Raw genomic sequence first — 26,301 nt, 5'->3', positions numbered from 1 at the left:
GGGAAAGGAAAAAAGTGTGGCTCAAGGTATTTTGTGTTAAAATATACCACAAAGCTGAATTTTAGACTGAATTTCAGAATAGATAAACCAGATGACTAGTTCTTACATTTTCTTCTACAATCATGAAGAAAAAAAAACAAAACAATCACCTACTAAAGAGATGCTGTGAAATGTTTCGACAAGCCCTAAGCTACATTTTTGGTCTTACAAGCTTTTTGTTTACTTTTTCAGTAGCTGTTTTTTTTCTGGCAACAAAATGGAGAAAAGGTCTCATGGCCACAGCTTATGTCTTGCTTCAGGGACTAATGGGCTTTTAAGTGTATTCCGTTACCTCCAACTTCAATGAAATGTGAATCTACCTTTATGGCACTTTACACAATACTCTTATCACTTATGTGAACAGCTGCTCTTACATGTAATACCCTAAGTAAGCTCAGTGCCACAGCGCACTCTCATGTATAATGTATAAGGTCTTCAGAGTAATGACGATAATGTAGTATTTAAATTCCTCAAGAGGTTTGAGGACCACTCAGAAAAAAAAGTTGTAATTCATTTTGTGCATATGTCGCTATGTGCTTAACAAATCCTGCAACCGGTAAAACTAATCAAACCAGATTAATGCAACTCTATGGACGCTTTCTGAAATTAAATAAATACAAATTAAGTGAAAAGAAATTTAACAGATTCTAAAGGGAAAAATCCCACTGTGTACAATCAAATTTATGTTACCGGGCTGAAAAAATGAATGGATGAAAATTATATTCAGCTTCATTATTCACCACTTGAAGAGGACACATAGCATAGCTGCTCAGAGACTTCCTCCTTTCCTTCCCTCCCTTAAGCTCTGAAAATGAGTCCATTTTGAGTAGCATCTGCTCTGTGGGATCTCTTAAGAGTGCGGGCAGTAACAATGGCCCTCTGGAACAAGGCCCTTTCCTTTTCTTAATTGCAGCCACATGTGTGGTGGGAAAGAGCTCCGTGCTTGCACTAGTAGCCTTGGATCGCATCCAGAATCACCCACACAGTCACTGAGCAAGCACAGCCAGCAGCAAACACACTCTAATTGCAAAGAGTGGCGCCCCTGGCTGGACAGCATCGGGGGGTGGGGGTAGGGGTGGGGGGTTGGGGGGGGGGGATTGTTGGAGGGGAGGCAGGACCCCGTGTTCTCACTGAAGGACGGCCACTGTAGTGCTTTCACATTCCAGCACTGGTTTAGAGTGGTTACATGCCATGCAAAAATAGGCAGCACGCATTCCAAATGTAACATATTTGGCCGAACGAGAGAGCCACGGGCTGGCTTCCAAGACTAATGGATAGCTGTAAAAATGTCCTTTTCTATCTGGACTGTCAGGAGGTACTTCATCGTTTTGGATTAGAAACATTGGTTAACATCTGTCTGCTGCTCAGTGGAGTGGAGAAACGAATGCAATGTGATAAGTGGACTTCCAGTTCCTCTGCTTCTAGTTTTATCTGAGGACGGAGCTAAAGTAGTTACTACTAAGAAGGCTGTCAGCTCTTCTTTTTCCACATTAACTGTACACCATCCTGTCGTCGCCAATTTAACCCATAAAGACCCAAACATCCACTGGTGGCCAAAAGCATCTACTGATCTAAACTGTTTAATACCTGTTGATCCACTAAACCTATCGATACATGGAAATAATTGGTGTAAAATCCAGTCTGTCGTCTTTTCATGGTCATCAGATATGACCCATGTGGATGCTCAGAGGCTCCGTAGTTACCGTGGAAACACCGTCATCCTCTGCAACATTCATTAACCTGTAAAGCCCATGGAGTTTGATCAATGACAGTGGGTGGAGACACTTGGTTAATATTCAGTTAATGATAGATTTTACTGAAAAACTCTTTTCTGTTTCTGATATAATAACCCTCAGTTTTAATCTAAGCTTCCATGAACATCTGCATGATCAGTGAATTAAATATAGGAAAATACATGGATTTCATTGGGGGGGGGGGGGTTTCGCAGTCCACACATAACGTCACTTGCGCGAGCGTGAAAATGAAACGAAACTCTCTTAAACAGCACATCTTACAGGACATTTTCACAGCTTCTAGTCTGTATCCACTGGACCCCCTCCTCTGCTCTATGGGCCCCCCACAAATACTGGGCCCCATGAATTTGTCATGTTTACACCCCCACCCCACCCCTTATCGGCACCCCAGATCAGATATGACCCATTTGGATGTTCAGAGGCTCTGTAGTTACCATGGAAACACCATCATCTTCTACAACATTGATTCACCAGTAAAACCCATGGAGTTGGATCAATGACAGTGGATGGAGACACTTGGTTTATGTTCAGTTAATGATAGATTTTATTGAAAAAGTCACTGTTTCGTCAGTTTTCTCTGTTTTTATTATAATAGTAGTCAAATGAAATCTCAGCATGATCAGTAAATTAAATATAGTAAAATACCTGATTTTTAATTAAAAATACAAAATAGAGAGGATAACATTATGATGAATGGTGATAAATCACTTAAGAAAGGCTAAATAGAGAGAAAATGTATTTGGGAACTGCCACAAAAACACAAAAATAGCACTGTGTTATTATAGGTTAGCTCATAAAGACCGAGTGTTACTTTTGTGGCGGTTCCCAAATATTTTTTCTCTAGATCTCACCTTTCTTATTGTTTTTAAGTGAAAAATACCAAAACTGTAAGCACCTAGTTCATATGTTTTTTGTTTTGTTTTGTTTTGTTTTACGCTTTTGTATGTATAAATAGGAAATACAAAAAGGGCTCTAATAGACATAATAATAACATAATAACATCTGTATGAACGGTAATGTTGGAGATATTTTGTCACCTTTTTCAATTAAAAAAAAAAAAAAAAAAAAAAGATCTCGCCTTTCTTAAATGATGTATTTTGTATTTTTTCAATAAAATCCATGTATTTTCCTATATTTAATTCACTGATCATGTAGATGAAAACTGAAGAAAAGGTGACTTTTTCAGCAAAGATATCATTAACTGAACATAAACCCAGTGTCTCCATCCACTGTCACCGATCCAACTCCATGGGTTTTACTGGTGAATCAATGTTGCAGAAGATGACGGTGTTTCCACGGTAACTACGGAGCCTCTGAACATCCAAATGGGTCATATCTGATGACCATGAAAAGACGACAACCCGCATTTTACACCAATTATTTACATGCATTGATAGGATTAGTGCTTCAGAAGTTCTTAGATATTTTAGGTCAGTAGATGCTTTTGGTTGCCAGTGGATGTTTGGGTCTTTATGGTCTAAATAAGTTACAACAGGATGGAACAGCAAATGCCCATGTTGGAATAAGTTCTCCTCCATTATGGAACAGCTTTGTACAAAACAGAACCACGTCATTAAAATTACATCTGACTACGTACATATCTGTCATGAGACCTCAGACCAGTCTCGTGACATGGTTGACGGTGCAAACGACTGTCAGGGAAGCATGCAAACATTACTTTGCATCAAACGGCAGTAGAAACACCATCCGGTGCCCTGAGGGGGTACTGCGGTGTCAGTTTTACTGATTCTCAACAGCCTTGGTAAGGCCTCCATCAGACGAGATGTATTGCACATTAAGCTGCCATGCTGCAAGGCTGGAGCATACACAAGGTCAGGGTGCAGATTTACACTCATATGCTTCCTTCTAAGCAGAATGAACAGCACAGGAGCTATCTAGGGTTTGGGGGAAATGAACCTTTTCATCACATTGATTTCCTAAAGTACCTGGAAAAAAGCTTTGTCAGCCGCTGGCATTTGGGTCTGATTGTGACAGATCTGCCCACAATGTAGGCCCTTAGTCTGGATCTGATTCTAGTGGTATGGTCTCCTGGTCATGTACTGTTTGAGTAATAGATAACACTTGTCTTTGGGTTATTCAAACCTTTGTACATCCCATTCTATCAATATGTCACTGACCCATGCTGTGTAGTGCCAGAGGCAGGCCAACAAAAATACATCAGTCAAATCCATCTGTTTTTTAACTGTGCGTCGTTTCTCAGTCATGGCTTTTTCAAATCTACTGACATTTAGATCAAAATCTATTTTGAAGGTAATGTGACATCGTTCAGGAGATATTGCAAAGAAAATCAAGGGTGGTTTGTCCTTGAATTTCACTTTAAAATGTCTTTTGTCTTTGCTGTATTTATTCGCTGCTCTTAGCGGCTGTTGTCAGATGGAATTCATGGTACTTTTATTAAAAAACAATAACGGCTTGAACCTAAACGTCCACCACTTGGATGGATGGGATAGTGGAAAAATGGTTTGTGTGGGTATGTTTTGTTCTTTTTTCTGAAAAAAAAAAAAAAGGCACAGCTGTTGCCGTGAACAAATTTAGCACACTTTACGTTCCGAGATTTGGGTTAAAATAAGCGAAACGTGTCAGTTTTCCCAGAGCAAATCCTTCTTAGAAAACAGCCAGAGCATTTATCAGCATCTCAGAGATGTTTGTGCTTCAAGGAACAGGGGGTTAAGAAGAAGAAAAGTATGCCTGTTCCTCGCTGTCTTTCCTCTGTGTGCTGCAGAGATAGAGGGATATGGGCCAGGGGATGTACAGTATGTCAGTATGTCATCTTGTCCACGGCTTTGATCCTCCCTGCCTGTACTTCCACATCTTTTGAGTTCCTGTGCGATGTTTGCTTAGACCCTATCACCTCTCCAATGCATCCATCCACCAGAGGGTTTGTTGTTTTCTATCTGTGCCTCTGGGCATTTTCAACCTCTGTAGTGAGGATGCTTAACTACAAAGAACATCGCACAGCTTTGTTTCAGAATGTGCTTTTGCTACAGTAAGACTATCAAATGTTTGTATTAAACTCTGGAGCCGCTAATAAGCGCCGGCGCTCTCTGATGACACAGCTTCTTATTAAATTTTAATTCTGGCTTGAAGATTGCTTTTATTTACACTCTTTATTCTTGAATAACACAGACTAGAAACTCCTTAGGACCATTAATATCTTCACACCCACTCTTTTTTTTTTTTTTTTTTTGCTAGTGTGTGGTTATAAGATAATGATCACCAAAATATGGTGTAACTGAAGAACAGCGTTGTTGATAATGACCCACGTCTGTGTAATCTAAACCCTTTCAGCCATCCTAATTTAATTGTATATCACATGTTTCTTGTGTGTTTATCGCTTAAATCGAATGGGAACAATGCAAGTGATTAATGACGCTCGTACAGATATCTTCTTTATCTGAAAATGCACCGCTTTACATTGGCCGTGTTGATTAAATCTTAATCAGAAACTACTTCTGGTGCATTTTGCCAGATTTGTGCAGTGCAAACCAGAGTTCAGATTGCTCTAAATGAAAGAATGGCCAGGTTTTAAAGGACGCAGGAATGTGAAAGGATGTGTAGCATATTCAATGAAAGGCAGTGTCTTTGCATTTTAGTAGCAAGTGATTCTGAAACTAGAATTAATGACACATGTAAGATGCTCTTTTCCAGGTTTTTTATTTGGAAAATAAACAGAACAGTTTTATTTTAAGGTCTGAGTCCTGCTGATAGTGATAGTGTTTGTACTTTATTACTATGGATATAGTGTATTTTGGTGTATTGGTTGCGGTAGTAACATCTTGCTAATGATATTTTTACTTTATAGGTATTTATATAAGATTTATTGGTAATTAATTAATATGACGTTTTACAAACTATCAGTGTTGATAAAAGTTGATTCTAATTTGACTAAAATTACTCTTCTAAACTGGAAATGTTGCCTTCAGTAACTCAAAAGATTAAAAAAAAAAAAATGGCTCAGCTGGATTTTTTGAGGTTACTTTGATGTTTAGTTCAACATTTATTGATTATTGATTAATGATTTTCAGTTTGATGATCAGTTATTCAGATTTTTTCCCTCAGGTTATTTATTATTTTGACTTCAACAGTCATTGGGTTTGTAAAATCACATGAGGGTTAATTGCATACATGTTTAACGTTTTTCTAATGTTGAGTTTTGAGATGATATCATCTGATCAATTGGTCAATCAATTATATTCTTTTTTTTTTTGTCTGTTTGGTTGTGAATCATGACTGTGGAATTTTTTTATGGACTGATCTGCCAAGTCTTTCTTAAATTATGTTCTCCAGGGATATCTTTGTTTAAAAATAGTTAAATAATTAATTAGTTAATAAAAATAAATGACAGCTGTTAAAAATTCACTATGGGTCAACCTGTAGTGAGATTTAGTGGCATCTTGTGGTGAGGTTGCAAATTACAATGAACTTCATAACCCTCAACTCACTTGCTGCTGTTTCCACAAAATCCAATCCAACTTTATTTGTAAGGCACTTTAAAACAACCACAGCAGACCAAAGTGCTGTACAGAAAAATAAATAAAAACCAAAATAACAGAGTAAAATACAAGAATAGATTAAAAGACATAGAACATCTGTACAAAACAAAACAACAAAAAAAACAAGCAAATATGAAAATGTCAAGCAAATATGAAAAGTACAAGTGAAAATAGAAATTAGTATTATATTATATTATATTATATTATATTATATTATATTATATTATATTACAGCCATAATTTGGTTCGTAGGTTGTATTATGTTGTCTCTAGGTACACAGTAAAAAATGGTTTTCTATATTTGTTTTTCATCTAAATTCCCTTTTATGTCTTTTCACAGATGAAACATAGGAATTATTTTGTCTGGTAGGTGTTGTACAAGATATGCTTCACACTTTATCAGAATACCTACAAAGACAAGACATATTGCCCGTTGGTTCTCTGAGATAAATGTTTATTTCATCAAAAATGTCTTTCCATTCCTTCTATGTGTATTTCCTGTTTGGCAAAAACAGCAAAAAGCACCACTATTTTTGTAAAATTTGTTGCTAAAGGTTTTTTTTTTTCCCTACTTCTATAAACATTTTCCAATGCAAAATGAAAAACTTCACAGTAAATACATTTCTAGAAACATCTCATGAGTACTGTCGTGTACGTTATTACAGTAAGTGGACTGTCCTAAATCCTACACACTGTACTTTTAACAGAGCAGTTACATCAGGGTTTCAAAAGTACCTCAAATACTAAAGTGAAACATTTCACATTTTAACCAATGCATGCAAATTCAAGTACTTTGCATTACTAATTTGTGCCTTTCCATAATCTTTTTCTTTTTAAAACGATTCACTGACATTTGTAATACGTGATTGCGGCTTCTTCACACAATATGACTTAAAGTTAGACAGTAATATATGCATTTTCCCTCTGACCTTGTGTCCGTTTGATGATTTTTCACTGTAGCTATAGGTTAAGTGGCTCTGTACAAAGCCAGAGTAATGTTTTGCAGCCAACATTAAATGGAGAAATGTCACAAGAAGCGCCATTTGCTAAAAGCGGTAAAGTGAGTGTAAATCAATACCTGGAATGTAAGTTATTACCTACATAAATATTGTAATCTAGGACTATAAGCTTTTTTTTCTGCCGCTATGCTTCAGTGGATCCCGCCGATGCCTTTTTCTGTTCTCACCAACTGTGAAAAAGACTGTCAGCCATGAATGCAAATGTAAAGAAAATATTTCAGGTCGACCTCCTGTGATGGAAACATCTACCTGAAACAGTAGTGTCCCAGCCAGCATGTCCATGTGGGCCCCAGAAGGGTTACATTTGGGCTGCATAGAAGGGTCCTATTTGGATTTGTCCGCAGTTTCCATGGTGACCCCACGTGTGTTTACCTATATCAGAGATCTAAATATATCATATTATTTATTCTTCACACTATTTATCCCACAATATTTATCTTTTTTTGTCATTTGCACTACTTCTAATGTTATTTGCACTACTTAAACTCTATGTTTTACAAATATCTTAGTTTGCAATACTTTCATTTCATTTTCATTTTATTTATTTATTTAGACAGGGACAATGCACAATATACATTAACCTTAAAAAGGACAGATGTAGTGTGCCAGGTTCTAGCACTAGCGCTAATTTCCACCTGTAGTCCCTGGGCAGGCTGATGTTATCATTAAAAAAAAAAGACATTAATTAAAACTAAAACATTAAAAAACAGTATTTTAAAAAAAAAAAGCATATTTATAACTCCATCTGTATATCATTAAAAAACATACATTAGTAAAAACTAAAACATTAAAGAACAGTAAAAAATGCCTGTTTATAACTCCATCTATATAAAATATTCATTCCCATCCAACCATTCACTCTTATATCCTACTGCAGTCTGTCACACACACTTTTCATTTTTTAATGTAAATAACTGTGCCTTTTACAGATATTTATTGTTGTTTTACTGATATTTGTTGTCTGTCTGTAAATTCTTGCACTGAACCTGAGAGCTTTGCCTCAGTTTCGTTGTACTTGGTACAATGACAATAAAGAGATTCTGATTTTTTATTATTTGATTTTTTATTTGTGTATTGTTTATTATTATTATTATTATTATTATTATTATTATTATTATTATTATTATTATTATTATTATATTATTATTATTTTTCTTCCATATGTTTTGTATTATATCTGTGTCTGAAATAAACTAAACTAAACTAAATTTTGATTTTGATTCTGATATGGGCAAACACATGTGGGGTCACCATGGAAACTGCGGACAAACCCACATGAGACCCTTATATGCAGCCCAGTTGTAACCCCTCTGGGGCCCACATGGACATGCTGGATGAAGGTCGTTGGAATTAGACTTTAAAAGCTAATTGCCACTGAGTTTCATGCGTCGACCTGTGCATTTTATTTTTCCGTCTTCCTTCTTTCTGCAGCTCTGCGGGACAACAGAATCGAGCTGGTGCGAGCCTCGTGGCAGGAGCTCACCATCAGAATTGGTGACGTCAGCCTGTCAGACGAGGGCCTGTACACCTGCTCGCTCTTCACCATGCCTGTCAAGACCACCAAGGCCTTCCTCACCGTTCTAGGTGAGTACGTGGGTTTTGGCCCGGTCTCTACAGCCCACTTACCTCCGGCTAATTCTTCATGTCCTGACAGCGTAAATACCAGCTCATTTGAATTGCACTGTGTTGCTTTTCATCACTAGGCGCTTGGTACATAGTAAGGGAATAACATTTTTACATTACATCTTACCCTTTTCTCCCAGACGAACGCATCACAGTCAAGCCTGCTGCTATATTTAATTTTCTGCCGGTGAAGGCAGCCACCAAAAAAAAAAAAAAAAGAAAAAAGAAAAATACTTCCCACGACAGACAGGTGCAGAAGAAATAAAAGTCAATCCCCACACACTGCTCTCGTACTTATAATACATTCATTTAGACTCATGTTTTAGTAATGTGACATTCATTAGGCATCTCAAGTCAGAAAAAGAAAAAGAAGTGGCAATAATTCTGGATTTCATAAACCATTTCCAGTGACACCACAGTTCATTTTTGTTTATCATTCCTGTGCCTGTGAAAAAACATAGACACATTTTTAACCCATAAACAGCCAAACATTCACTGGTGACCAAAACCATCTACTGATAGAAAATGTGTAATATATTTTGATCCACTAATCCTATTAATACATGTAAATAATTGGTGTAAAATGCAGTTTGTCATCTTCTCATGGTCATCACTTATGACCCATTTGGACGTTCAGAGGTTCCGTAGTGAACGAGCAAACACCGTCATCTTCTACAACATTGATTCACCAGTAAAACCCATGGAGTTGGATCAGTGACAGAGGATGGAGACACTTGAGTTTTCATTTCACTTTTTCTTCAGTTTTCTTTGTTTTGATGTAATAATCTTTGAATGTATTTTGAGCTTTCATCAGCATCTAAATTAAGTATTGAAAATCAAATATAAGGAAATCCATGATTTACAGTGGAAAATGCAAAATACGGAGGACAATATTACAATAAATGGTGATGAATCACTTAAAGGAGTGATATTTTGCTTTTTGTAAATGTAGTTATGCATTTTAAAACATTTCCATGTGGTCTACATAAAGTGTAAATGCTCTGCTTGGGTCTGAATTCTTCATTAATTCAACTCCACAGGTCCATCTTCAACCCTATTTCTGAGTAATGACACCAGAAAGGTGGTTTTGAGCGCTGGCCCTTTAAATGCAAATGAGACACTTCACACCCCACCCCCTCCAGGTTGTTGACTGTGCTGCTCTGTCCCGTTCAGCTACTAGTGTTTGTTAATGCAACCAACAACTGAACATTTTAGGTAATCGGCTCAAAGTTTGGACATATTTTCAGTTTTTACTACAACTGCTGCTGCTGACAAACAATTTTGTCGTACTCAGAGAAATGTTCATCGGAAGTCTTGACCTTCTATGTGCAAATGTCGTGACATATAGTAGTTATAAAACGTAACAAATTAAACAGGAATTAAAACAGGTTGCAGAAATCCACTCGATTTTTGCTAGAATGAATAGAAAGATAACTTTGCAGCACGTGGAGGGTTCAAATTCAAAGTTTTTGAACTTTTAGGGTCCAAATACACAAATAAATGAACCAAAGACTAATAAAAGTGGGATTAGCTAAATATGACCCCTATAAAACATTTCAGGTTGGTCGTATTTGTTCAGGTTTTTCACATTTTTTGTGAAAGGATAATTTATAAATGTAAACAGTCTCATGTAATTTGACTTTTTTTACACTAAAACAATGACAAAAATATGGAGTTGTCATTATTTGTAGGTCATTATGATAGTATTTTAGTGGTTCAACCCACTTTAGATCATATTGGTCTGAATGTGGCCCATGAACTAAAATGATCGTTAAATTCTCCTGTGTAATTTTCACAAATTCATCCCATGTGCCAGATTGGACCCTTTGGTGAGCCGGTTTTGGCCCACGGGCCGTATGTTTGCCACCTGTGACGTAACTAGTTATAAAACCTAACAAATTAAGCAGGATTTAAAACAGGTTGTAGAAATCCACTTGATTTTCACCAGAATGAATATAAAGATAGCTTTGCAGCATCTGGAGGGTTCAAATTCAAACTTTATGAACTAACAGGGTCCAAATACACAAATAAGTGAACCAAAGACTAATAAAAGTGGGTGTTAACATATTCTTTTACAGGAAGCTCCAGGGATGAGTCTGGCTCGTTTCATTCTCAAAGTTGACAACATTTATTCTGATCACAAATAAGATGGACACTCAGTGCTGAGGACTCCAGACAATGAGCCTCGAACATCATATGAATTGTACATTTATTTTCCCTATGGACCCGTACAAATGGATTGGTTTTTAATTTAGCGTTATCTAACTGGATCAAACAGATGTGGGGCCTCAACTCTAAGTAAACTAACACCACCAATAAGTTTACTTCTTATCACCTATGTTTGACAGTACTATGTGTGTGAATATGTGTGTTTAGACGTGTATCTAAAGGAAGAACAGAAGATAACTAACTCCTAGGCATACAGATGTTTCCTATCTTAACAAGCTTAACATACTGACCAAAATATTTAAACTAGAACAGGGTTGAATATAAATCCTGGTCACAAAGAACTCATCACTACCGTTATTGAAATAAAACAGATTAACCCTTTCATGCATACTGGCCACTACAGTGGACAGCTATTCTACAGCTGTTCTCTTGTATATTTGTGGATTTTGTTGTTCTTTTCGTTTCTTTCTTTTTTTTTTTTTTTTTTTTACACATATCTTTATTAAAGTTTTAAGACACTACATATCTTTTCTGACATGAATTGGAAACATTATGTAGATCTCTCCTGAGCATAAACCCCCAGAATCACAAGCCCTCCCCATAGTTTTCACACAATTTATCAGTAAATTCATGTTTCTGTGCATCAAAAATTAAATGTGTGGTGTCTAACTGAGTGGACAATAGGTGAAAAACAGGTTCATAAGAATTTTTTTTCATTATTATTTATTTATGTTTTTTTTTTTTTTTTTATTCTTTTTTATTTATTTTTCAGAAGAAAATTTTCAATCGTATTGTTTTTTTCATGCCTAAAGAGGAATAAAAACACTCCAGAAAACATTTTTGATTAAGGTTTTCATAATTCGTGCATGAAAGGGTTAAACAAATGAATCCTAGGTTAAAACATTAACTACTAACTAACAAAACAATTCATCCTAATACTTCAATATCTGAATAAAAATAATATTTCATTGGTTTGGCAAAATATGACCCCTTTAAGAAAAATTAATTTGGGAATTGCCACAATAGTAACACTGGGTCTTTATCATTTTGGAGATGAGCAGTTGAAACTCTGAACACGTGTCATTAATCTGATTATGTGTATTGAAAATATTATGACGTGTTCTTTTGTGTTTCTTTGTGTTGTAGGAGTGCCAACGCGACCAGAGATAACGGGATTCACCAGGCCTGCCATGGAGGGGGAAGTCATCACCCTGACGTGCACCACATCGGGCAGCAAACCAGCGGCCAACATCCGGTGGTTCCGAAATGACAAGGAGGTCCAAGGTAAGCATGTGGTGTGAATTTCACACAGCATTGTATTCTCTGTTACCACTTGTACCCTCTTGGAGACATCATTACTGTCAAGTCATTCAGCTGCTGCATTCCTTTGTGCTCATATTCATGTATTGTTCCACCGGCCGGGGTTTAGCAGCTCCATGATTTGCCTGGCGTACGGCCAGTGTTTCTGCTGTCACTGGAAGCTGTCCAATTGTTGCTGTTGGACTGTAGCGTAGCCGTCCATATTTCAGAACCTGACCGAGGCAGAGACGTGTAGGCTGTCTCGTATTGATTCTAATTATAAAGTTAAGTGTATATCGCTAGGTTGTGTTTTCACTGTAACGAAATTAATCAGATGTACTGCATTTAATATAACATGAATTAAGCAGAGAAAATAGACACATTAAGGGAAATATACAAAATAAACTCATTGATCATTTTGGCAATGTTTTTGTCTTGTTGATCATTTTGTCATTACTTGTGCTTTGGTTTGTGTTCATTCATTTTGTTTAGTCTTTTTGTGATTATTTTATTAATTCATATTTATTATTTGTGCTTTTTTTTTGTTAATTTTCAGTGATTAGTTTGTTAATTTTTGGTTTATTTCGTTATTTTTTTTCATGTTGTTGATTTTTTTCTTTATTTTGCATTTTGTTGATTATTTTGTTAATAATTCTTCATTGATCTTTGCCCTTAATGCTTCATTTTGTTGACATTGTTCATGTTTATTTCTTTCTTGATTATGTTAGTAATTTTTTGTGCATTTAGTGATTACTTAATTCGTTTGGATATATTATTTTGTACATTTTTGTTCATTTTGTTAATTTTCAATGATTAGTTTGTTCATTTTTGGTTTATTTTGCTGATTTTTTTTTTTTTTTTTTTTTCATGTTATTGATTTTTTTTTTTCTGCATTTTTCATTTTGTTGATTATTTTGTTAATAATTCTACATTGATCTTTGCCCTTAATGCTTCATTTTGTTGACATTGTTCATGTTTAATTCTTTACTTGATTTTGTTAGTAATTTTTTGTTCATTTAGTGATTACTTAATTCATCTGAATGTATTATTTTGTACATTTTTGTTCATTTTGTGTTTACTCTAATTTTTTTTCTCACTCCTTTGGGATGACTACTTAGCATCAAAATGAACAAAATAAGTTCGCTCTTCGTTCTCAAACATGCTCTCACTCGTATTTGACACTGAAAGAGTAAAATCCAAAAAATAAACTATTATGATACATGATCAGTTTTGGTTAAAAATTGAGATGATGTTGCAGTTGTTAATGATTTTTTTTTGTTTGTTTGGGTTATAAGAGTTGCATATTTTTCATTTGCATCTATAGCTGAAAAGTTTGGGAACCTCATTATCATCAACATTATATTGACAATATAATGTTAGAATAGAATATTTTTACCTTTTCTAATTCAAGTGTCACTGGGACTCATATGTAATCAATGTACCTGGTCAAAGGTGATTATTGATGTTTATAAATAGGAATATAAAGAAAAACATGTCTGAAAAGAAAATTATTCCAACTTTATGGGCAATAGTAAAGTTCTGGCTTAATATAAAATGTTATCAATAAAATCTATCTAACAAAGATCATTATTGCCAACACTGTTGAAATCAGATAGATGCGTGTTTTATTTTGGAACTATTAAAGCTTATAGGGAGCACAAGTCCCGCCCTTCTGATTGTGTCCCATCGGATGTTATTTCAGAAAGATTCTATTGCAGTCAATGGAGAGAGAGATTGGTCCCATTTTAATTGTGCAATCATTTACACAAATGATGTCTGTCGATGTAAAAGATCATTTTACAAGTCAAGAAAATCACGTTTATGGTAAAGCTGTTGAAGTATCAGCCTGTAAAAATATGTGAATATAAAAACTACACATCCAGAAGTTAGAGGTGATGTCTCTAAACAGTCTGTTCAGATTTACCAAAAATATTTCTGCAGTTTCAATATGTTTTTCACCTGTTTTGATACTTTTTCTACTTTTTTAAGGTAAAATGTGCCAAGTCAGCGTCCGTTGGTGTTGGCGACATGTACAAGAGATGCAGTCCATTCAGCTGTTGAACATAAAATTAGATGTTTCTTTATGATCTTTACCACAGATCGCACCTGCTTTGACTCTTAAAATAATCTGTTAAATTCAACTTTATATACCCCCTCCCTATAAACAAAGATTTTGTCGATTCATTTCAATCACTCAAAAACCAACTTCCATTTTTAATCTTGTGTCTTAAGCTCTATTCCCATGCGACTAACATTACCTGTAGTCATCTATATTATAAAAGCCAAGTGGCCTCTGTTTGCGTGTGTGTGTCTGGGGATTCACACAAAATCTGGAAAGAGCTGACTGCTGCAGTTCGTCATATGTATGTATTTTTGGTCAAGGAACAGACTAGCAAAAACGGCAAGTTGATAGGACTAATATTTTGGGAGATATTAGTTATTTTGGAATACAATAGCCTTACAATCATGTTGCTATGGCCAGAACGCTTTGGTGGTAACAAATGTGGTACGGTATGCATGAATACACAACAGCATAAAAACTACCACATCTAGAACCGGTGTAGAGCTACAATGAGTACTCGAGTAATTGGAGAAATTTGAGTATAAAAAATCCTTGAATCTTTTTTTTTTTTTTTTTGCCTTGAGTATTCGTTTAATTATTAATTTAGTTTAAGTAGTCACATGCGTTCTGCCCCGGTAATCATGTTACGCACGCGAGTCAAAAAGAGTCAAAAAGTTGGTGCTATGGAAGAGAGCGAGGAGATCGTCCACAAAACGCAAAGTTTGGGATCACTTCAAACAAAAAAACACAGAGGATCTTGTGCAATGTGTGTCAGTACAAAAGCCAGTACAAGATAAATGCCTGTTTTCCACTCAACAGTAACCTAGCATTAACCAATTTAACGTGATTGCTAACTCAGAAACACAGCAGTGCTGGTTAGAATGTAGGCTATGCTTTTGTTGTTGTCTATAATAATGAGTCTCGATGACGGCTTGATGATGAAATCCGATTACTCAATTAATCGCTGAAATATTCGGTAGAATACTCGACTACAAAAAGAATCAATAGCTGCAGCCCTAAATCCGTGGATAATAATAATAACTAGAAAAGCACTCGGAGAACGCAGACCTCCGCCAAGGCAGATCAGTGCCCCCCCCCCCTCCGCCAGATCACCACCAAAATTTAATCATTTTTTCTTTGTGCCAGTATCAACATTTCCTGAAATTTTCATCCAAATCCATCCATAACTTTTTGAGTTATCTTGCACACGGACAGACAGACAAACCAATGCCAGCAAAAACATAACTTCCTTGGCGGAGGTAATAATACATCACACTTGTATAGCGCTTTTTTGGACACTCAAAGATCCCTCACAAACAAACAAAACAAAAAGAACAAAGAGAACAAAGGGGGTCAATGTGCTAGTTTCTGTTAATTGCGGAGATCATCTGTGATCTTAATTCCATGCAAATCTACCCTGTCTGTAATTTATAAAGTAAAAATGTACCCCCAATGACCCACCCCTTTTTCCATCAAACATACAGGGTGGGGAAGCAAAATTTACAATATTTTGAGGCAGGGATTGAAAGACAGTGTATGACCAATTAGTTTATTGAAAGTCATGAGAATTTATTTGCCACAAGAAAATTGACATAATAGAAAATGTTTTTATTCTATGTGTCCTCCTTCTTTCTCAATAACTGCCTTCACACGCTTCTTGAAACTTGCGCAAGTGTTCCTCAAATATTGGGGTGACAACTTCTCCCATTCTTCTTTAATAGTATCTTCCAGACTTTCTCATAATAGTTTTGCTCATAGTCATTCTCTTCTTTCCATTATAAACAGTCTTTATGGACACTCCAGCTATTTTTGAAATCTCCTTTGGTGTGACGAGTGCATTCAGCAAATCACACACTCTTTGACGTTTGCTTTCCTGATTACTCATATGGGCAAAAGTTTCAAAAGCACCCCATCTACAGGGTGCTTCCCCACCCTGTAGATGTCTTTGTGTTTGTTTTTTTGTTTGCCAACGCACCGTTTTTGACTCTGTTTCCTAGTTGAGGACAACGGGAGTCTGCACTAATGATAATAAATTGAAGTATTTTAGGTGCAAATTCAGAAGGCTAATATTGAAATCGCTGAAAGAGCAGAGTTAAATCCTTCAGAAAAGTATTTCGAGCTGTAAAAGGTCAAGTGATGTCTCAGAAGATGAGGAGATGGATGGCATGCATGACAGCTACAGTACGGAACAGTTTTCTGTCTTCCATCAGTTTTTTTCTGTAAGTGGTGAATGTGCCGTCGAAATCAAAACGAGAGAATAATGTCAATAATGAATAATGAATGGTGAACAATGGGGGGATTGATTTCCATATCACCAGAGGTCCCCAGGTTCCACTAGTCCTGTGCAAATAGGGATTTCTGCCACTTATGTTTTCCTTTTATAATCGCAATTTACACTAGCATTTTAGCAAAGTTTCAGAATTAATCACATTACTTTCTAATTCAACTGAAACATTATATCACATGATGAAAGGGGCTGATAACGTCACTGGCCGTTGAAATTATTGTTCATTGTTTGAATTGCACTTTTCTGTCATTAACCCTCAGAGACCCAGAACAGCTTCTGATCTGTATTAGTTTACTTACTGTAATTTCCGGACTATAAGCTTCTACTTTTTTCACATGCTTTGAACCCTGAGGCTTAAATAGTGATACGGCTAATTCATGTTTTACGGGCTAACGAGCTTCATGCCACCAATACATTCAGACTTGTCACACCAGACCAGTGAAATTACCAAACAGGTCACAGTGGACCAATGAAACCATTCGAATCACTGAAGATCAGTGTTTTTCAACCTTGGGGTCGGGACCCCACGTGGGGTCACCTGGAATTCAAATAGGGTCGCCTGAAATTTCTAGTAATTGATAAAAAAAATTACAAAAAAAACATACTAATAAAAAATATATGGAGAGTTGAGAGAGACAATCACAAAAAATTAAAGACATGACAAACTGTGAAGCTGAAACTGAAGCACTGTGGTACTGTTTATCTTTCAAATGTTCATTGTGGTCAGTTTCAGATGCTGCAGCTCTTTCATATTTCATAGTTTGAGTTCTTGTTTGTTCAGTGTTAATTGTCAGCCTTGTAAATCCAAGCTGGACTGACTGTACATATCCTGACCAAGGAAAATCAAATTCTCACTTTGTGCAGTAATCTACACCTGGCTTTTCTGCCTCCGTCCATAATAATATACATTATATAGACTAAATCTCGTCTAAAATTCATACTTATTTGCAACACAGTATAGCAAACTATTACATGATCAAAAACAAATTAATTTTAACAAAAAAATGTCTGGGGTCGCCAGAAATTTGTGATGTTAAAATGGAGTCACGAGCCAAAAAAGGTTGGGAACCACTGCTGTAGATCAAATGCACTCTCACTAAATTCTTCAGATAAGTCATTTTGCGTGCCATGCACACACTCTCATCCTGGAAAACACACAAAGAAATGCTTGGCATCAATGAATCGACGGCGAGACGTTGGAGACGGCAGCATTGGGGCTTATATTCAGGTACGCTCGATAGTCCGGAAAGTACAGTAGTTTTCTATGGTCAACCATCAAACCATCACTTGATTCATGTAAAGTCCATCTTTCACATTGGCTTTGACTGAGAATGACTCAATTTATGAGGGGAAAAAACTGTGCAAATGTGTTTTAGTGTATAATCTTTAGGATATTTGTTATTTTTTATTTAGAAATTAGAACATACTATAGATATTTTAGACTCACAACTGAATTATTGAAATGTCATGTTGCGCTCTCCACCCAGATGTTTGAGGGAGATGGCTGTGTTGTGTGTTTTTGAAAAGACCACAAAGTAGCTCCGTGTTCTCACTCGTCTGTAGTTTATTCAACAACAGCCATTACAATAATGGTCCCAACGATGCACATGCGTACAACAACTTCCTTTGACAGTATCAATCGATCAGACATGAAACATCGAACAAAGCAGTGCATTGCTTGTTTTAAATAAAACCTTTGTAAATGCATTAGCTTTTTAACCCTTTCATGCATGAATTATGAGAAACTTAATCAAGATTTTTTTTTTTCCCAGAATGTTTTTATTCCTCTGTAGGCATGAAAAAAACAATGTGATTGATTTTTTTTTTTTTTTTTGTTTTTTTTTTTTATGAACCTATTTCTCATGGAGTTACAAAAATGTCCACTCAGCTAGATACCATGTGTTTAATTTTTGAAGCAAAGAAACACGCATTTACTGACATGCTGTGTAAAAACTGTGAAATAAAAACATTTTTAATGCTGCTAATCTGATGTTTTCTCACATTTTAACATACTCTAATACTAGTTATTACTCACTAATAATAATATGCAAAAAAAAAAAAAAAAAAAACTTTTTGTTTTAAAAAAGACCCTGCTAATTACAGTGTAATAACAATTAGCAATTGATTTACATTCAAATATATTACTGCAGATCAGGTTTATCAAAAACAGAAAAGTTACAGTAATGGTATAAATTGCAGTGTATGGGATGATGCATGAGCGTCTGCTGTGTTGGTTGACCTGCAGCTAAAACAACAAAATCCATGAATATACAAAAGAACAGCTGCAGAATAGCTTTCCACTGTAGTGACCACTATGCATGAAAGGGTTAAACAAAATATGTAATGATTTTAATAGCAACCATTTTAAATGTAATATTACATTTGTATAAACCTGTATTTTCCCTCATTAATTAAATATAAATGTAATTATATTGTACCTGTGTACTTCAGTACCAGTATATATAAAGCTATAATAATACCTGAGAACAAATAGACTTCTTAATGACCCATGGAGAACCTTTTTAAAAATAATGCGCTTTTTAACCTACACTACTTTAACCTGTCACAGTTGCAGCCATTTATTGGTTCAAATTAAGATATTATGATGACTTAATGCAGACACAGTCACTATAGAGCATCTCAGTGTCCAAATAAGACCTATGTATTATGTCTGAATAGCTGAGGAACTCCAGTTTTACCCAAAGCATATGGTTCCAATTAGTGGCTCAAAAAGTTATCGACCATTACTGAAAAATAGCCGTTGTAGCCACAGATGGCAGTCTGAGCCTTTAGTGGTATCAACAGAAAATGTAGAGTTTAACCACACGACAACATGAACAGAATCGCCTGTAATATAATTGTGTTTTCTACTGTAAAAGGTGAAGTGAAAGGGAGACGGTGAAGCTGTATAAAGGTAACATCGTTTCTGAAATCCTACATTTTTTTCTCCATCTAAACGACATATTTTACAAATGAAACCAGTCTGTGTTTTCAGGAGGTTAAAACACCAGCATAGCATCGATGCTAAAATAAGAACATATTAGTGTGGACGTAGACTTGCATTGTTTGTTAGAACACAAGCGCTAAAAAAAAAATCCATGTTCATGAGTGTATTCCGCTGGAGACACAGTTATTCATTTCTGCCACAGTTTGATACTGTTTGTACTACACACCCTGGTGCTATCTGAATACGCCGTCTTGATCCTGCCTGGTTTTCCTGTTCGTTCTTGTCAGCCTCGCAACCATCCATCGCATCCCTAGGTGGCCTTAAATGTGTGCTTTATTTTTCCAATAGCAGCAATTAAATAGTCAACCGAATCAAGCAGGAAACAAGAATGCAAACTTAGAAAGGCCACATGACTAGCTTCACCCAGACTGACAAAAAAAAAAAAAAAAACACTGACAGAGACAATGTATGAGGCAGCAGATGGTGCAGTGTAATGTGTGCTGATCTCCTACACCAGGAGAAGTTTTCTGTGGTTTCACAGTGTGCATACAAGCTTTCACTTTCTTGTGCACTTCTTTCCAAACTGTCTAAAGCTATGCACTTTGTATTTTTTTTTTTTATAGCTTTTATCATCGTCTTATTTTTGCTTGGAGAAAAAAAATAATAAAATAATAAAAAGACAAAACCAAAAAAAAAAAAAAGAATTAAAAAAATCGGAATAGAGTGTTTTTCTTCAATTCGATGGCAGAGGTAAGCTGTGTGCAGCTCTTTAATGTAATGGAGCCTGCTGTGGAGACTCAGTGTGACAGTTGCTCTTTATTGAAGATTTGCACCAGAGAGCTTTTTCTTGGTGGTTCAGTCTGTGTCTGCCCAACACGGCTTGATGATTGATGGGAGAAGGGCTGGGGTATGAAGTTTTCCAGTTGAAATGACATGCACGTAGACTCCTGAAAGGCCAGTGGAGAGCAGACACACACTATCACAACCACACTTGTCCATCTCAAGAGACAGCGAAGATGATCTTTCTGTTGCTTTATACCATGAGAAATGTTGTTTTCTTTAAAATCTATATGTATTTTTAACATATATAGACACTAAATACCTAAACAACAATTAACCCCTTGTAGACTATAATTATGAATTCACCTCCATATTCTGCTCAACACTCTTTGTGTTACCTGGTGTATCTATGATCCCTGACGGTCACGGATCAATTTCAAAGCCCGGTTTCTAGAACGGTGTTATTAACTTGGTAACATTCTAGTGATTTTTGGATCATTTTTGATTTGTTTGGATTGTTGACTGGAATAACTGATCAATAGCAGCATCAATAAAATAATCTACATACCTGAGATTGGAAAATGGGTCTAATGTCTAATGTCACTAATTTGCATCACAGTTATTGTAGGTGCTATATTCAAAATTTTTTAAAAATCCTCTTCATTTAGGATCTGCATCGCAGCAACAGCACAACTGGTGTTACATAATCCATACATCAAGACAATTCTTTGCTTTTATTATTTTTTTTATTACTGCTATGACAATTATGCCAAATGTCACTAATTCACATATAGTTACTGTCGGTGCTATATTCAAAATATAAAGAAATCCACTTAATTTAGGATTTGCATCACAGCAACAACAACAATAACAACAACAATAATAATAATAATAATAATAATAATAATAATAATAATAATAATAATAATAATAATAATGATAATTTAATGATTGTGTTTTTCTATAATTATAAATTTAGGCAGTAGCGGGATAAAGAATTTGCACTTTTAGCCTTTTCCAGGTGAAGTGGTGTTACATAATCCGTACATTAAGACAACTTCCTGTTTTTTTGGGTTTTTTTTTTTTTTTTTTTTTGGAGGGGGGGGTATTACTGTTATTACTGTTATGACAATTATGCCAAATGTCAGTAATTGGCATCATAGTTATTGTAGGTGCTATATGGGTGCTTCTATGAAACTAGTCCCCAAAAACAGGACATGGGACTAAAATCTCAAACCAGATGTAGACTAACGTTATGAAGCAAGTTTGGAAGCATTTTGGGTCTATTTTAAAAATAAGTATTTACTGAGATAAAAGAGACACTATTTTTCAGATAAAGCACATTTTTATATTATTTTACATTATATTTAATACAAAAATCTGCATGTAACACGGTCAGAAGGACACGAAAATAACTCACGACTATTTTTTTGAATATCTCTTTATTCTGTCACAGGTACATTTTGGGAATTGAACTAATTATGCAAGGCAGAGTGTTTCACAAAACTGACCACTGTTGCCAAATCATTTGCGGTTTATTCGCATTGAACTGGGCAGGTTCTGCGTGTAACGCAAGTGGACACGATGGGTTACACACAAAACCTGGAATGCGACTGAGGTTCATGAAAAACCCACGTCTGGATTAGAAAAACCACTAGGCTCATCAAATTTAACACAGTGTCTTTATTTATAGCAGTATATAAGACCATTTACAGCCATGTTTTCCAGATCAAATGCACTGACACCTAGGTAGCTTTTCCTGTTCCAATTTTGGTCCTATTTTTGGCCCCAATATTTGATTAAAAATTCATAATTTTGAGATGGCTCAGAGCAAGAGTATAATTTTGTTGCATTTATCTGAGGTCATCATTAGGTACATCCTAGGGGGAAATATGCCTAATTTCTCTTTTATTTTTGGGTCTAAAAAGCTGGAAATATACCACATACCAAAATGTACCCAGTTTCATAGAAGCACCATATTCAAAATAAAAAGAAATCCACTTAATTTAGGATCTGCATCACAGGAACAACACTAATAATTATAACTAACTAACTAACTAACTAACTAACTAACTAACTAACTAATAATAATAATTTAGTGATTTTTTTGTTTGTTCTATAATTGTACATTTAGGCAGTAGCGGAATAAAGAATGTGCACCTTTAACCTCTTCTCAGGTCTAGTGGTGTTACATAATCCATACATTAAGACAATTCCCTGTTTTTATTTTTGGTTCATAAAATGCTATTCATGGATGACGAGCGGGTTTCTCCAAAAAAATAAAAATAAAAAAAAATTATCCTAAGCTGAATTTTGCCTCAGAGTGGCATATTGTATACAAAGGTGCTTTTATTAGTTTTACTAGCATACGCAGGTTTTTATTAAGCCTCTTGGGCAAACAGACTTGGTGTGATGCATCTCCAAGTCAAACAGAGATAAAGAACAAAGAAGAGACTGGAGGGCTTGACTTAAAAACTTCATTTCCATGTCAAAGTGTCAGAGTGGAGGGATGTCAATCAGTGCTCCGGATCCAAGGCTTTTGTTGGTGCTTCTTTAAAGCTTTCTTTAGTGAGTATGTGCTGGGAGCGGTATGTTTTGCCATTGGTTCTTCTGTGGTAGATCATTGCCGCCAGTGTCTGCTGTCAGTCAAATATATCCCCACTGGGGCGACCAGTCTACAAAGCTCCGAGCCGACAGCAGGTGTAATAGCAAAAAACATGTCATATTTATTTCATGCTCTGATGATTTGTTTTTCAAGCATTTATATTAGAAGCACATAGCATTTCAGACCTCAAAATGCAACTGTCATCCATTGTCAAATAATTTGTTTGCACAATATAGAGCCATACAAATTACTTGTGTCGCTGAATGACAGCCAGGCTTCAAATTGCAATCTGCTGAGGGAAAAAAAAAAGTCCATCCGCTGTCACTGTCGTTGCATTCATAAAGATGCATCTACCCCTCAGAATGACACAAAGGTATATTCAAATGCAGGCTGCAACATCATGGCGACTTTTTAGAAAACAAAAATGAGGTATCAAGACAATAGATAAACATAAACGGTATTACTTGACTGTTAAATTAGCTCATTACTCTCTGCTGACTTTGTCAACAAATATAACAAACGGCAACTTTCTTCAATTTGTGGAAGATCCTGGTGAAGGATGTTAACGACCGAAAGAGTCTGTAGCACAGGTGTCAAACATGCGGCCCGGGGGCCAAATTCGGCCCGCCAAAGTGTCCAATCTGGCCCGTGGGATGAATTTATGAAATGCAAAAATTACACTGAAGATTTTAACAATCAAGGATGTTAAAATCATTTTAGGTCAGTTTAATCTAAAGTGTGTCAGACCAGTAAAATACTATCATAATAATCTATAAATAATGAAAACTGCAATTTTTTTGTCTTTGTTTTAGTTTTAAAAAGTTAAGTTACACAAAAATGTTAACATTTACAAACTAGTCTTTTAGAAAAAATGTGAATAACCTGAATAAATATGAACATCCTGAAATGTTTTAAGAGTAGTATGTCTAATTTTAACAATATTCTGCCTGTTATTAAATGTTTTGTGTATTTGTAGATCCACTGTGATCTGCAAGTTGTGATGTATAAATGATAAACTTCTCTCAGTTTTTGATGTGAACGTTTACCAGACCTGTGTCTTCATGTACAAATATGTTCACTTAACTCATATTCTTCCTAAAGATTTTCACAACTTCTTTATGTTGTCTTCTGTTATTCACAACTATTCTACACGATATTCAAGCAAATTTTCTCTTCTGTACTGCCGAACTTCTGTCTGTCAGTATTCTCTGAAATATCCTGGACCAAATCTGTGGAATAGTCTAAGACCTGGGCTTCAATCAACATCTACTTTATCATTGTTTAAAAAGCATCTGAAAAGGACTTTAATTCATGAAAAAATGTAAGGCTGTATATTATTTGATTTATACTTGATGATTTTTAATGTGGATAAAATTTTTTATTGTTTTTACTTTAGTTTATTAATTCAGTTATATTGTATTTTTAATTCTTTTTTGTGTATTGTTCATTTTGGGATAGGTATTTATACTGTATAAGCCTTTTTTTTTTTGGCTTCTTCTCCTGCACAATCTTGTTACTTGTTTGAATGTTGTTGTTTTTCTTTTGCTGTTTTTATTACGTGCAAATAAATAAATAAATAAATAAATAAACTAGGTGCAACATTGTTAAAATTGCACGTTTTTTAAAAATAATTTTCAGGTTGTTCATATTTGTTCATGTTACAGTTCGTGGACGTAAACAATTATGGAATTTGACTTTTTTCACTCAAAAACATTTAGAGTTGACATTATTTCTAAGTTCTTATACTATTATTTCTATTATTTTACTGGTCTGGTCCACTTTATATCATATTAGGTTGTGTGTGGCCCCTGAACTAAAATGAGTTTGACACCCCTGGTCTATAGGGACTAATTTACACGTCCGTTCCTCAAACCGTGCAATAAACTTGTGACATGATCAGCATGTGCTCAGTTGTAAATAGTGTATATAACTTTGTTGTTTGTGTTTATTTTGATTTTGCACTTCTTTGTTCTTGTGTGCTTGTACTTTGCTGCTGTAAACCTCAAATTTCCCCTTGTGGGACTAATAAAGGCATAACTTATCATATTGTTTTATAGAAAATCAAGGTCAATGAAGTTACCATATTTGGTTCCTTGCCCATAAGTGGCAAAAAAAAAAAAAAATCCAAGAAGTATGTATAAAAAATACAAGAAAAACACACGTAAGGTGAAAGGAACATGAATTTTCCGAACATCACTTTTAGAGCGTTACAACAACATATGTGCTGATTCAGACACTTGTCAACATCCAAAAATAGTCTCTTATCTCCAATAAAGAGTTAAACAACTATCAATTGGACTGTGTTTCAATGGGAAGAGGTCATGTGATCCGATGAGTCCAGATTGACCCTGTTCTAGATGAGAGGTGGATGAAGAGACTACCCATCATGCATAGTGCCTACAGTACAAGCCTGTGGGGGTAGTGTTATGATCTGGGGTTGGTCCATTTGGTCAGGGGTAGTTTCAGGGCTGTTATGGGTCTGTAAAATGAAATACTATATAATTGACCAGGTTTGAACATCAGTGAATTTTTTTTCTCATATTTTAAGATGAAAACACCAGGATTGATCAGGATCAACCCTGGATTAGTTTTCCTGGTTTAAGTAAACAAAACCTCCTCTCCACGGTCAAGCGTCTTTCATTTGTTTGTTTTGTCTTGGGTCAAAACCTTTAAAAGTAAAGTTAAAAAAATGTGCAGGGTGGAACACACAAATTCTTGAGGTATAAATGTAGGGATTTCAACATAACATCAAAAAAAAAAAAAAAAAAAAAAACGCAAAAAACTTTAAAAACTTTTTTTTTTTTTTTTTTATTAGTGATAGTTAAAAAGACAATGTGGACAAAAAAACAACATCAACACATAAACAAAGGGAAACTCAAACAAATAAACAAACAAACCAAAAACAACAACAATGACAGAGTATGACAAACAACAACATCATATTACAAAGAAAAAGATCATAAATGTAAATAGCAACTAAACCATATAGCTTGGTTAGGGGTGATAGGGAAAAGGGGAAGAGGGGGGTGTAAATGAAAGTGAAAATAATAATTGTTGTAATAATACAAAAATATTTAATAATACCAGTAGCCTAATTTGCTAGAATTATTGCAGCAGCGGTAGCTTGAGTCAAAACCTTTAAAAGTAAAAGTTAAAATAAAAGTATGGGGTGGAACACACAAATTCTTGAGGTATAAATGTAG

At 35.4% G+C, this 26,301-nt stretch overlaps 1 protein-coding gene across 2 annotated transcripts in view; it reads left to right on the top strand.

Moving 5' to 3' along the window:
- Nucleotides 1-26,301, top strand: part of cadm2b (cell adhesion molecule 2b) — a 333,961-nt gene that overhangs the window by 266,605 nt on the left and 41,055 nt on the right. For both annotated transcript variants that reach the window (XM_030151557.1, XM_030151556.1), the window contains exons 4-5: nt 8,758-8,910; nt 12,265-12,402. In XM_030151557.1, coding sequence (XP_030007417.1) covers nt 8,758-8,910; nt 12,265-12,402 — 291 coding nt within the window. The remainder of the gene's footprint in view (nt 1-8,757; nt 8,911-12,264; nt 12,403-26,301) is intronic.

This window comes from Sphaeramia orbicularis, chromosome 13, assembly GCF_902148855.1.
Source record: "Sphaeramia orbicularis chromosome 13, fSphaOr1.1, whole genome shotgun sequence".
Lineage (NCBI taxonomy): Eukaryota > Metazoa > Chordata > Actinopteri > Kurtiformes > Apogonidae > Sphaeramia > Sphaeramia orbicularis.
This window is presented reverse-complemented; position numbering and strand designations above follow the sequence as displayed.